Genomic DNA, 13,809 nt, shown 5'->3' on the forward strand with positions numbered 1-13,809 from the left:
AAATCATCAAAACAAGCAGACACTTGCGGGCTGTCCACCTCCTCACTTTGTTAGATGTCCAGACGTGGTGGAAACCCCTTAGCTCCACTGGGAAGCCTGCATTTTGGATATTTCTTTCTGATCAGTGCCCAGACATGGGGCCAATGCAATCCTAGGTGTGGAAACAGAGGTCTAACGTACCCACTGAGGCATGTAACAGGCACACTGTGATCTTCACTGGGTCAGAGCACACCTGCCGCTCTATATTCAACTGTGCATAACAGGATATTATGTGGGACTTTTCTTGTTGCCCCAGAACTGGCAATTAAGACCTGAGGCTAAGAGCAAAGGGGTGTTAAGTACCTTTCAGTTCTAAGAAAACCACTGACACTGGGGTCACACACCTTCCCCTGGGGTTAGTAAGAGTGACAGAACCAGCCCTGTGTCCCCAGTCGTCATGTTAACTCCTATCACCCCTGTCCAGTGTAAGGAGACAAGTCGGGACAGAACAGGGCTGTAAAAGTGGGTGGGATCCATGGGGAGGAGGGCCGGGGCACCAAGGGAGGGGGCTCTGAGAGGAATGGGGGTTTGCAAGAAGGGGAAGCCAGAACCTCATTCCTGGGTGGGGCATCCAAAAGCAGCCGGTCAGCTGCGCAATTGAAGAGACTAAAGAGAGGTGATAGCGGAGGGCGTGGCAGTGAGGCAGCAAGAATGTGTCAAGGATGTGAGAGTGCCCAAGGTCAGATTCAAACATGGTGCTGACATGGCAAAGTCTGAAGAAATTTCCAACCTCAGTCACTCAACACGCCCAGAGCCAGCCCGCCCCTAAATTAATGGGCTGCCTTGCAGAGGTTAGCTCACCAGTAGATGCCTCTTCTTTCATGATAGCTTTCCCCTTGGTGGCCCTCGGTAGCCTTTGCTGCTGGCTAATCTCACCTGAGGCCGTTTCAATTTGTCAGGGAAATTTTAGTGATGGGGAAAAGCAAAAGTGGAAAGGTAAGGTCTTGATGGCTTATTCCCAGGAGGCTGCAGGATCTCTCTCTGAGACACGCTCATATTACCTCAGCTGCTTTAAGTGTCACAGACAAGGAGGACAGCATGGGGTGGGCTCTGTCAAGCCCCCAACTCCACTAAACGTCTTCACGATACCCGTCCTTAGGAATGATGATCTTTCCTCACATTGGCTTTACTCAAACAGCCCACTCAAATGTTCTCCCTGAAAGAAAGGCAACTTGAGGTATCCACTTCTAGAAATGGAGATGGTTGGCAACTTTTAAGTTGCAGTGTCTTTGGTGGAGATAAAATCTTACTGAGCTACTATTACTCTGATGCAGGACTTTCATTGAATTAGCCACTCTTTCCTTGGGGCTGTCAACAAATTTTTACAGGTGGCTCTATTTCTGTGCTCTGCACTGTGCACTGCGATTTACAAACACCCCACTCTACCCCTCCCCCCATCAGCAGTGCCTGGACTTGGAGGTCTAAGGGCACGGGCATTAGCATATCCATCTGTATGTACCTGACCCATCTGGCACCTGGTAGATATGTCCTCAGGTGTGTTTGTCACGTTGAATTCCATGATGGAAAAACATGGATGCTTTGCCAAATTTTATTTATGCAGTCACTATGTACCATATATACTATTTAGCTTTTGTGCTTCTTAGCAAATAATCCCCACAACTCGGGGGCTGAAAACAGACCTTTTACTCCTGGGACATGTGGCTGGGGCCCTGGCTCTGCTCTCTGCCTCTTCCCGTCCGCTCACCAGGACACCTGGGCTGAAGGGATCGTGGTCTGGGATGGGCCTTCCTGTGGCTAAGCAGCGACAGCCCTGAGCTCAGCCCAACGACCTTGAACGCTCTATGTGGAGGACGTGGGTGTCACTTCCGCTCACTTTCCATTGGCTGAGCCACCTGTGGATGGGGTGGGGGTGTCCCACCAGTAGGACACATTGCAAGTCACGCGCCAAGGACAGGCATGTAATCACACAGGGGAAGGAGTCAAAAGTCATGAACAGTAAGACAATCTATCACATCCCAGTATAATAAAGCAGGCAGGTTTTTGTGTTATTTTTTATTGATTTATTTATTTTTATTGTGGTAAGAACACTTGACATGAGACCTACCCTCGTCACAGAGTTTTAAGTGTACAATACTGTATTGTTATCTATAGGCACAATGTTGTAAAGTAGATATTTAGAACTTACTCATCTCGTACAAATGAAATATTATGCGTGTTGATAAATGAATGAAGAAAATGTGATAAATGCATGGAATGGACTATTATTCAGCCTCAAAAAAGTAGAAAATCCAGTGATATGTGGCAGCATGGATGAAGCTAGAAAACACTGTACTGAGTGAAACATGCCAGTGACAGAAGGACAAGTACTGCATGATTCCACTTACATGACATGTTTAAAATAGTCAAACTCACAGAGGAAAAGGATTGAAGGGTGGTTGCCAGACGTTGGGGAAAGGAGGAAATGGGGCGTTGCTAATCAGACAGTTTAAAAAAAGAGACAAGCCATATAGAATACCGATTCATTCCCCAAATCATAGTTTTTTTTAAAAACAATATTTACGTTTCATCATCAAAAGAAAATGTAATGCATCCATTAGGATAATACAAATACCTGCAGGTGAAGCATGACCCCCCACCCTGCTCTCAACACACACACTTCTTTCTGAACCTTCTCTAGCCATGAAGCAAGAAAGTAAAGCCACAGTCTTTCAGCTTCCAAGTTACCGGGTTCAGAAATCCTGCGTTTCTTGCTTGCATCAGCTCGGACATGCGCTGGGTAACGTGTATGCACGTTCTTATCTTGGCTCAACCAAGACAGAAGTCTTTGCTTACTTAATGAACCAACTCCCCTCCTTTACAAATAGGGTTTAAAGGCTTTGATCAGAAGTCAGCTTGACTCAGGTGTTGCCACTGGCCAAACGGGACAATTTGAACAACAATAAGGACACCTGCCAGGCCCTGAAACCTTCTAATATGATTAAATCCATGACTTCATGGACTTAATGGTGTAAAAAAAGATTTTTGGCAGCAGCAAGTCTGAGACAATTAAAGACACGGCTGAGATGACAATTGTGGAGTATGACATGGTATCATTTTGATGCTACATCACCATAAATTAGTAAGTCCAGAGATCAGACCTCCGACTGACTGATCAACACCTATTTATGTGAATCAGTAGTCTCCTAAAAATGCTGCAAGATTCTAAACTCAAAACTAGAATTGTCTCTACGACTAATACCATATTTTCAGGCGTGGCATAATAGTAGCTCTTAAAATGATACTTTGGCACATGTGAAAGTTGCAGTTTTATTTTTACTTTAATTTTATTTTTACTTTTACTTAAAAAAAAAATATCTGAACTCATTTATGTATCCAAAAGTGAGGCCCTGGAAGGCAGTTTGGAAGACATTTTTATCCAACCCATCTAGAGTCTTCTTCATTTAGGCCCGCCCTTCCTGGTAATTTGTACACATAGATACACAGGCTGGTGTATGATTTCCAGGGCAGGGTCTCTGTCCTGTCCCCAGGCCCCTTCTCTGCCCTGAGGACACACTCCGGTGTGTTCACCAAGCGGTTCTTAGGGCAGTTTCCTTCACATTCTCCCCAAGTCTACTCTCCTGGACCTCCACAGCTGGATTTTGAAGTAGGGTAATTCTACAGGCAAGAGTTATGTGATAAAGGCTTTGGGGAAACAGACGAGACAGGGCAGCCAGAAAGCTGGGAAAGACTATAAGGAAACAACTCAGTCAGATCCGATAGATGAGGCCTTTAGAGGTTCCAAGGCATCCTTCCTGGCCTCTCCCTTAGCTGTTTCTAGAAACATTCCAGGGGTGATCTCACTCTTGCTCTGGCCCTGCAACCCCATGGGGGAACCCATTGGTCCCCACTCTTGCTCCTCATCACTACCTCCATCCCTCCCCTTTCCCCAGAAAGACCAAACAAGGGCTTCGTTTTTTTCATCACTATAGATTTTGTAAACAAAAATTTTTATAGTGGCATGTGGCTAAGAAGCATGGGAACAATAGGGCCATCGACTTAATAGCTTTCAAATGCAGAGTGTGTAGTTGGCATAGATAAACCACAATAAAGGAAAAATGTGTCATGCACTTACACAGAGAAGGATCATGGGACCTAAGCAAAGCTGTCAGAAAGTAATTACAGCTCCCAAGCTCTCCAGGACCTGGGAAAGCCTTCAAAATAAATGCGTGTGTGGGGGGTGGGGCTAAGGGACAGAACTATTGCCTGGCAGAACGAGCAAACCCCTTATCTTCATCCCCATACAGGCTCAGCCATGCTCACGCCCCCCTCCTCTCTGGACATGGCCCAACCCCACGCACGTTCACCCACGCCTGTCTCCTTCTCCTCCCTGCCTCCAGCCGGGGGCGTGATGAAAGAGACCGATAAAATCAGAGAGTGAGTGAAGAAATAGTGAATACGGGGAAAACAGCGGAAGCACAAGGCACTGTGGCATTTTCTAGGAACCAAGATGAGCTTGCTAGAGAGTCAGTCTCTACCCACAGTTGTTCTGGAATATTCCTGGAGTACATGTTGGAGCATACATTGCTGTTGCTACGTGCAACCCTGAGGTTTCTGGGCACTTGCTTAAGAGACTCACAAGCCCCTATTCTTCAGTAAACCCTTGGGGCTTATTATCATGTATAGATTGCCATCTCCCTTAAAAACTATCAAGCACACTGCTGTTCATTTAGAAACCAGCCGAGACTTCCTGCTCCCCAGTGGAAGGGGTGTATGCTGAACTCACTCGGTCGGCTGTCTCCCGATAGAAAATGGGGCATTGTTTGCAGAGGTGTTTGGCGATGTGCTTTCGGAAAAACACGGAGAGATACCGTCTGAACTTCTCCCCAACGAAGGCGTAGATGATGGGGTTGATACAGCAGTGTGTCATGCCAAGGGTCTCCGTCACCTGCATGGCTTGGTCCAGCTGACTGGTGATCTTACAGGTACTCACATTGAAGAATTCCTGGAAGGTGTCCAGGAGAAGGACGATGTTGTAGGGAGTCCAGAAAAGAAAGTAGACAATCATGATGGTGAAGATGAGCCTCACGGCCTTGTGTTTCTTCCTCTCGTTTCGACAGCGAAGCAAGGTCTTCAGGATTCCTGAGTAGCAGATGACCATGACCAGCAGTGGCAGGACCAGGCCCAAGATGGTCCTCATTAATGTACAGAAATTCTTCCATCCGACTGGAAAATAAGGGCCACAGGAGTAAGTAACCACTTCTTCTTGGGATTTGGTGAAGATGATTCCCGGAAGAGAGGCGAACACAGCCACCACCCAGGTGACCCCACTTGTCACCCCCCCAAAGGTGACTGTCCTGGCCTTTAAAGCAAACACGGCATGGACGATAGCCAGGTACCTATCGATCGTCAAGAGGATGATGAAGAAGATGCCGCCAAAATAACCGATGTGATACATCCCTGTGAATAACTTACACATCGCATTTCCTAAGAGCCACTCGTTTGCTGCATAGTAAGCCCAGAATGGGATGGTGATGAGGAAAAGCAGGTCGGAGATGGCCAGATTGAGCAGGTAGATGTCAGTCATGCTCTTCAGCTTCTTGCAGTTTATCAGGATGAGGACGACCAGCAGGTTGCCCACGAAACCGAAGATGAACACCAGCGAGTAGAGCGGGGGCAGGAGCCTGGCTGCGATTAGCTTCACGTCCTGTTTTTCACAGGGCACACTGTCCCCGTAGTCATAAGTAGTGCTGGGGTCTTCCTCGTTCCCCTGGAAATTCGTTGCAAGCAGAGAATGCGATGTGGACAGCATGTGGTGGCTGAACTGGAGCAACGTGTCATTGTCACCCATCTTCCTCCGTCCTGTAAACAGAGAACACGATACTAACACACAACTGCTGCAATTACTGAGCTTAAAAATATCCTCCACTTTGTCTTTGCTTTGCAGACATCTCCTTGAAAGCACACATGCTAGTTTATCACGTCTCATTATTTCTAGGAGCAGACACCAGTCATCTCCCCATCTGCCAATATTCTTGGCCTTCCCAGAAAGCCCCACTCTTAACGTAAGGCTAACATGGTGGTCACTTACTTTCTTTATCTCCTTTGCATGGGGCACATTTCTGGGTGGTAATCTAGAAAGAGACTCTGCTAGGGGCCTTCTGGAAATGCTCTGCTCTGATAAGAGAGATGCAAGAGAAACTCCGGCTGGACCCTTCTGCTTTTGTACCTTGTCTTGGATGGGCTTGGTGCTTGGCACCCTGCATGAAAGATCCAGAGAACAGGAGCAAAACTAAGCAGAGTTTCTTCAACAAGCCCCAAGCTCACCCTTGAGCCCCCCATTTTCTGACTTCCTGTTATCTGAGAAAAATAATCCCTGTGTTTAAACCTGCACTATGAGTTTTGTTTTTTGTTACCTGCACCCAAAAGGGTTCTGACACCCTTCTCAACTTTCTGTCTCCATCATCCTGCCAAAATATCTCCTGCTGAAGTGGCAGAGACAAACCCAGTTTCATCTTTCATGAGCCTTTGATCTTTCTGACAACTTCTTCCATTTAAAACTCTTTCGGGTTCCAGGAGGTTAGCTCCTATCTCACCACTTCTTACGAATTTTGTTCTTTGGGGTCTCCGCCCCCTGCCCATGCTGTCAGAGTCCCCAGGCACCACCCTTGGCTCCCACCTCTTTATCTTTTCCTTCTTCATTCTTGCTCCAGACAGCCTCCTGAATCGTGTCATCTCATCTCAGGGTTCTAAGTGCTCTGAACGCTAGCGCTTCCCAAAGCTCTGTCTTTCAGCCCCACCTTTCAACTCCTATACCCAAGGTGAATTGTCCATTGCCTACTGCACATCTCCCCATGGATTTATTCATTTAACCAATATTTATAAAGCACCTACTATGAGCCATACTCTGTTTTAGGCATAGAGGTACAGCAGTGGTCAAAGTGGGTATAATACAGGTACCTCAAATTCAATCTACCCCCAACTGAACACCCCCAGAAACTTGCTTCAACCTGTAGATTCCTTGTCTTGGCTATTGTCACTTACTCCATTACCTAAGAAGCAGGATTTGACATTATCCTTGTCAAATCCTCTTCAGAAGATTAAGAGCCAGGCCTTGGGAGCCAAACAAACCTAGATTTGAATCCTGCCTCCAACTTACAAGTTGTGTAATTTGGGGCTCATTACTTCTTCAACTATCAGTTTCTTGACATGAAAATATTCACTCGGCTGAGTTGCCACGAAGATAAATGGAGACCAGAACTCAGCAGCAGCTGGGGCAGAGGAATGCTCTGTACTGTCACTGTGATGTTAGAGGCCTTTGGCTTGAGAAATAGCTCTGCGATGCATGCCCTCTGTGCCTCTTCCAACTGCCACTTCCTCACCTCATGCACTTCTCACTTCTGGCTTTGCTTGGTCTCTCATTTCCTCGTGGTTCCTTCCTAGCCGTGCTCCCGTTCACTCTGTCCTCTCTACAACTGAAATTGAATCACGCACTTGTCAGCTTCAAACCTCCAGGAGCCCTATGATGTGTGTGTGGTGAGACTTCAAAGGCAATTCCTGTTCCTAAACTCACTTCCTCCCAGTTTCACCTCTCATCATTTCTCAAATCCCAGATCCTGTGCGACAGCCTCCGCCATTTTCTTCCCATTTCCCCTACACGCAGCATGTCCTCCATGCCTCAATGGTCTTGCACATCTTGCCCTCTGCCTGAAATGGCTGGTGAGCTCCTAGTCACCCCCCAACACCTCCTGCTCACATTCTTCTTCCCTGTGAAGCCTAAATTGCATCCTCTATCGAATCACTCTTCTCCTCTCCTAACACTGCCCATGTCTCTAAATAAGCACTTATTACATTATCTTCTACACAGTGTGTTCTTCTCGAGGTTAAGGACGAGATCATGTTTCTCTCTCTAGCTCTTATGACAGCACCAGGCTAATGGAGGCACCAATACATGTTATTGAAAGAAGGCATGAAACTCTTTATAATGGCACCGAACATCATCAGGCTTGATTCTCAAGAATATTCTTTTTTTTCTTTCTTTCTGGTAATGACTATGAATCTGTCTTTATCTATGTACACACCTTCTCTTTTTATCTATTTACACATTCTTGAACTTCTCTTGTGATTGATACATTTCACAGATCTACATTTCACATCATTGAGCCAGACGCTTGAGATCTGCAGCAACTAAGACCTCTGATGAAGCTTGGGAGAAAACAAGCGTATCCGCCTAAAGAATTATAACTATAGTCATTCACTGAGTGCTCCTTAAGCTTCAGGTGCCATGCTAAATACTTTGCATACATTAATTAATGTAATCTTTGCAAAAAATTTGAGAGATAAGTATTTCTACATTTCACGAATGACTTTCCCAAGCTCACAAAGCAAGTATGGGCTGAGCTGGAATTTGAGCACTCAGCTATTCAATTTCAAAGGTCCTCAGGGGCTCCCATCTCCAGGCTCTGAGAGCAAAGGTGGATATAAGAGAACAGGTAATGGATTTTTCTAGGTAGTCTTCCAAGCCTTTAACAAAACTTCTTTGGCATTTAGCCTTAAAATCCACACTCCCCCACAAGAGTGTGCCCCACCCATGCAAGCGCAAGTGCATGCATGCATACACACACACACACACACACACACACACAGGCACACACACACTTACAGCAGAATATAAGCTCCACGAGGGCAGAGATCTTAGTCTTGCAATGAGATATCATGGTGTCCCAGAACCCAACCCAGGACAGAGCGGCTACTAAATAAATATTAATTGAATAAGCGAATCACAGAGAACTAGCAGGCTGCAAGCTGCTGAGAAACAAAATGCTCTACTGTGTGCTAGACTCCCAGGTAATCCAGTAGGAGACTTTATAAAAAGAAATATTGGGCATCCACAGCCCCTTCATTGCAGCAAGCTCTAGGGCTGTTCTGTAATTAACCAGGGCTCCTCTCCCCATCTGTAGGGAAAGTGTGGACTAGAGAAGTGGTACTTAAATGCTCAGCTTCAGTATCACACAGGAAGTCTGTCAGTTAAAAATATACAGCCCAGACCCTTGCTCTGGTGACTCAGATTGGGGGGGTGAGGATGGGGTGCCAGGGGGTGAATTGCCCCAACCACTTCTGCCGCGTTTGCTCAGCTCTTTGTTGTTCAGCTGCACCGGCCTCTCACATGCCAGCCACCCCTCTTTGTTACCTATGTCATGCCAGCACACTTAGCTCCTACCACAGCAGGCACTTAGCAAGGTGGCTCAAATGCATTGGTTTAGGTGCCACTTTCAAGTGTCAGGATACATCATCCAGAATTAATTATAAGCTTCCTCTCAGAAAAAGAAATTCCTCACTTCAGCGTCTGGGGACCTCCTGGATTGAGGCAAGAGCCACATTTTGGTTCAGGGCCTGTACTAGGAGGGGAGAAAATTCTGGGTAGAAATTTCCAGCTCTTAAGTCTGGGAGTTGGGAGGGACAGAGAGGAGCAGGAGTTGAAAGACCAGATTGTCTTAAAGTTCTTGATTCTCCCTTCTTAGCACATTCTCTGCTCTCACCTGAGTCCTGAAGGGTGGTCCACCCTGCTCTGTACTTCCTCACTGTCACCAGGGTCTCTCTAATATTTCTGGTGCAGACACCACCCTCCACCCCTTTCTTCCACCTTTGTCATTGCCAAGTTCCTGGGCTGTGCAGACCCTCAGGGGGCTCCCAGTCCCTACATGTCCAGAGTTGAGATGCTCTGAGTCCATGTTTCATAAAGTAAAGGAAAAAGAGTACCCACCACTCACCAGTGGATGGCTTCTTCCAAGGGGCACTGGTGTGTCAGGCTTCTCAGCAACTGAGGCCAACAGATCTGGAGGTAGGAACTTGGTGTGCAGAAGTAGGAAATAAAGTTTCCTGCAGAAGGAGAAGGCGGAGATATAAGAGTAAGTTAGGGTAAATATCTGAAAAAAAAAAAAAAAAAAAAAAAAAAAAGAATGATACAGTTCTTCTTTCTTAGCCAGGAACATTGTACATTACATTGAGTTCTCCAGAGTAGGATTAATTTTGAAATTTTGCTTATGCAACCTTGAGAGTGAGTTAGACACACCCTGTACATCTCCCGCGTCTAATGAATCTGGGCTTCTTTATCTTGTGAATCTCTATATCTAGAAATCTACTCTCCTCTGCCACTGATAATTTACATGAACCGAGCATAACAGAACTTCATTTCCCTGGGGATAAATACTCACGGGGCTGTTGGCAATGGTGGAGGAAATATAATGAGATTTTATGTGACCATGGCTCCTGGTTTCAGTGGCGTCACAGATTTAGGATCAGGTTAGAATTTCATTAACTAGAGCTTTTTAACGAAAGGGAATGCTAAATGGTCTTTTGTGGAAGAGATGTCCTTAGTAAGAAGGGCCTTGGTTATGATAGGTCCCACTCCTCAGAAAGACGTTTTGTTAAAAGAAAACACTGTTGAGATTCTGGGAAGATAGTGGAGTAGGAAGCATCAGGAATCTGTCTCCCTACCTGGACAAAAATGGCACTGAGAGAATCAGTTTCATCTAACTGTTTTGGAACTCTTGAGTCTATTCAAGGCTTGTAACTTTCAGGGGAAGTTACTTAGACAAAATCACAGAGACAAAAAGTAGAATGGTGGTTGCCAGGTGCTGGGGTGAGGGGTTAATGAGGAGTTATAGTTTAACAGATATAGAGTCTCAGTTTCACAAGATGAAAAGAATTCTGGGATGGATGGTGGTAATGGTTGCACAACATTGTGAATGAAATAAGATGGTAAATTTTTATGTTATGTAAACATGAATGTTATGTTTATTTTATCATAATTTTTTAAAAGGAAGAAAGAAAAGGAAATCACCATTAACAGCACCATTGCAATGTAGACACTACGCTTGGGAGGAATGTCCCTAAGGTCCCACAGGGAACGTTGGGTCATCTGAGTTGGCCCCTGGCGCTTTCTGGAATTCAGCAGACTGGAGGGTCAGGATCTCATGCTGTGGCCTTGGCAAATTCCTAAGTCTTGATTTCCTCAACTATAAAATAGGAATAATAAGGCCTCTGGGGTCTGTGAGGTTTAATGGATATAAATCAGTTATATTTATGTTATAGTGTCTGCTATGTTACCAATGGTAACCAATAACAACACCACACTCAGTGCAGTCTAGGTATCCTTTCTAGATTTCAATAAGTTGTGACCATCTATCCTGCATAAGACTTGGTTTTTGTGCTAAGCAAGAAGGGCCTCAGGTTTTCCCTTAGAAGACAGATCCTTGCTTGATCAGGAACAGGAAAAGTTCCCCAACCGTCCCCTAGTGTCGTCTCTGGGCAGGGACTGGAAGGGTCTTTCTAAGATTTCAATAGCAAAACAGGTCATACTTACCCCAGTGCTGCTGGGTCCTCTCCCACTTGTGGAACCTCCTGACTCCAGGATCTTGTTGCTCGTTCCTTGGAGCCGCTCTGGGATGGGGAAGGTCAAGGCCCAGGAATTCTGCTCTGGCTGCCTAGGAGCACTGTACATTAGACACCGTTGTCTCCAGCCCTGCAGAGGTAGGTAGTGGCAGAGCCAGGATTCAAACGTTTGGCTTGTTTCTATCACGGGGAACAGGTGGCACACTCGGCTAAGATTCTGAAGAGACTGTATACGGATGAGAATATACAGGGTGCAGGCAGAGATAAGAGAACCCACAGGGGCAGTGAGGCGTCCAATGCCTTAGCAGCAGTGGGAGCTTTTAGCCCTATGCTTGAGGTTTAGAGAATAAACAATGTCACCTGAGCCCTGTTAAGAGCTGGAGTTGAGAAATGAAGGTCAAAGGCTGCAGTTACTACTAGAACATCGGCATCGCAGGAGGAGGGCAGAAGCAGAAAAGTACCCTAACCTCCTGCTCCCACTCTGATCTGCCAGTGCCTCCAAGTGACTGGCCCCAAAAGCAGAGGGAGCAGTGGGGAGTCCAGGTGATGTAGCCCACAGATGTCTACTTCCTGAGGCTCAGAGTGGATCTGGGAGAGAATGGCCAATAGGCACACAACACTCAAGTCAAACTGTTTTTCCTTGTCATTTTGTTTTCACCTGGTCCACGTAGATAGAAAATTGGGAACCTGGGTAAATACACCTTAGAATTTTTTATGCACATGAAGAGAGTTAAGAAAGATGCTTTTACTTGAGTTTGAGAACACCATGCCTACCTGTAGAATTGGGTTCATGGTTTTTGAAATTCTCAGTCTTAAAGAGGAGTATAACCCTTTGAGCAGACTTGGGGAAAAGCTCCTATCTCTTGTGTGCCTATTGACCAATCAGGATCACATAGAATACCTGGCTGTGACCAACGCAAGGTGACCTGGGACAGGGATGAGGAGACACTCAATTCCTCCGTAAACCAATGAAATAAAAATAGTTCCTCCTTCCTGAATGAAGAAGGAAGTACCAGGCCACGAGAAGTTTAAGATTCTTGTTTATTTGTACACTGAAGGTCAGCAGCTGAGTTGGGAGTTAGACCATTGAAGCTGAAAGTTAGGTTTGTTCTAAGAAACTCTCTGCCCCTCAGTGGTTGGCAATGCTCAACCAAATGAATACATGGGATAAACATGGCCGGAGAATATTGCTGTCCAGACAAGGAGTCAGACAAGGTTTACCAACAGCCTGAGGGTACTCTGACGATGTCTCGTGTAACTTCTTTCCTTATCTCTGAGGGATTTGTTCAGTTGACATCTTTAGAAGAGAAATTCTTGCTCTTTTCAATATAGCTGCTCTTGGTTGATTGTGGTTTCTATGATTTGCATGTTTCCTGTGACCTACTAAAACAGATTTGTGAGTTCTAGGATTTTACCTCTTCAGTTCTTGTTAAAAACAATGATGTGGACCAATATAATACCTATAGAAAAAGCAGTTTGTGTTTTTGCATGTGCTGGTCATATCTTCATAACAAAAATACTAAGAACTACGAGTATTTCCACTGTTTTTGTTACATGTGACAAAGTAACCAACAGGACATACAGTCACAGCAAGAAAGCCCAGAAACTGCAAATGATTTTTGTCAAGGAAGTGTCAAGTAACAGGCAGGACTGTCTCCCTCTGCCTCCTAGTTTACCACCATCTCCAAGTGAGCCAAGAATGGACAAGACTATGTGATGAAAAATGGAAACAAAAATGTGGTCAGCATCGGTAGTTTACATCGTTATTAACATAAGAGCATAGAGGTAGCAGATTGCATGTTTCCATACCTTCAGGCTAAATTAACTTTGGGGAAATAGAGGTGAAGTCAGGATCCTCAATACATTCACTTACTGAAAAGCCCTCTCAAGTGACTTAAGGGAATGTCATTTGAACCCTGTAGTAGGGAGATAATCTTGTGTTCTTCTATAGCCCAGATGTTTTAAACTGCTCTGTGACTAGACTCAGACATTAGTTTAGGTGCCTCAGAGGTGGCTGGGACGGGTCAGGACAGAGTACTTGGGAGACATTTTTGATACCCTCAGTCCATGGTGACAGTGGGTTGGGGGCTGGTTTCGGGGAATGAGAAGCTAGAATTCACTCTCACCAGCACCACCTGCCCACCCCCACCAAGGCGTGATGAGTAGGAGGAGAATGGGGTGAGTGCCTGCAGGATGAGGTTTCATACATGACGTAGGGGCCATAAATACTCCTCTCCTGTCTCTGATATCATCTATCATTTAACTTCTGAGATGTCCCAGGAAGGGCCACAATGATGTAGCCAACCGCAACAAAACTCCACAAATAGTGTTCGTTGAAGGTACAGGTGGCATGAGAAGAAACCCACAAAGCTGCATGTGGCAGAGTTTCTGATTGGAGGACATGGCTGAGGCCTCACTCTGGGGCGGCGGGGGTGGGTG

The 13,809-nt window shown here is 45.7% G+C and overlaps 1 protein-coding gene across 3 annotated transcripts; it reads right to left on the bottom strand.

The window, feature by feature from the left end:
• Positions 1 to 2,043: 2,043 nt before the first annotated feature.
• Positions 2,044 to 11,577, bottom strand: LOC109443535 (C-C chemokine receptor type 2). Of its 3 annotated transcripts, XM_088798204.1 has the most exons (4): positions 11,342 to 11,577; positions 9,747 to 9,855; positions 6,068 to 6,236; positions 2,044 to 5,838 (listed from the first exon to the last, which is right to left on the bottom strand). In XM_088798204.1, exon 4 carries the CDS (start codon positions 5,825 to 5,827, stop codon positions 4,706 to 4,708), a length of 1,122 nt encoding a protein of 373 aa, XP_088654330.1. In that variant the 5' UTR covers positions 5,828 to 5,838; positions 6,068 to 6,236; positions 9,747 to 9,855; positions 11,342 to 11,577; the 3' UTR covers positions 2,044 to 4,705. The 3 variants fall into 3 exon arrangements, with proteins under 3 accessions (XP_088654330.1, XP_019579601.2, XP_074168601.2); XM_019724042.3 differs by lacking the exon at positions 6,068 to 6,236 and having other exon boundaries at positions 11,342 to 11,575; XM_074312500.2 differs by lacking the exons at positions 6,068 to 6,236; positions 11,342 to 11,577 and adding an exon at positions 9,979 to 10,054 and having other exon boundaries at positions 9,740 to 9,855.
• Between the last annotated feature and the right edge of the window lie 2,232 nt (positions 11,578 to 13,809).

The sequence above is a fragment of the Rhinolophus sinicus genome, chromosome 5 (genome assembly GCF_057876585.1).
Source record: "Rhinolophus sinicus isolate RSI-liver-muscle chromosome 5, RSI-T2T, whole genome shotgun sequence".
Taxonomy (NCBI): domain Eukaryota; kingdom Metazoa; phylum Chordata; class Mammalia; order Chiroptera; family Rhinolophidae; genus Rhinolophus; species Rhinolophus sinicus.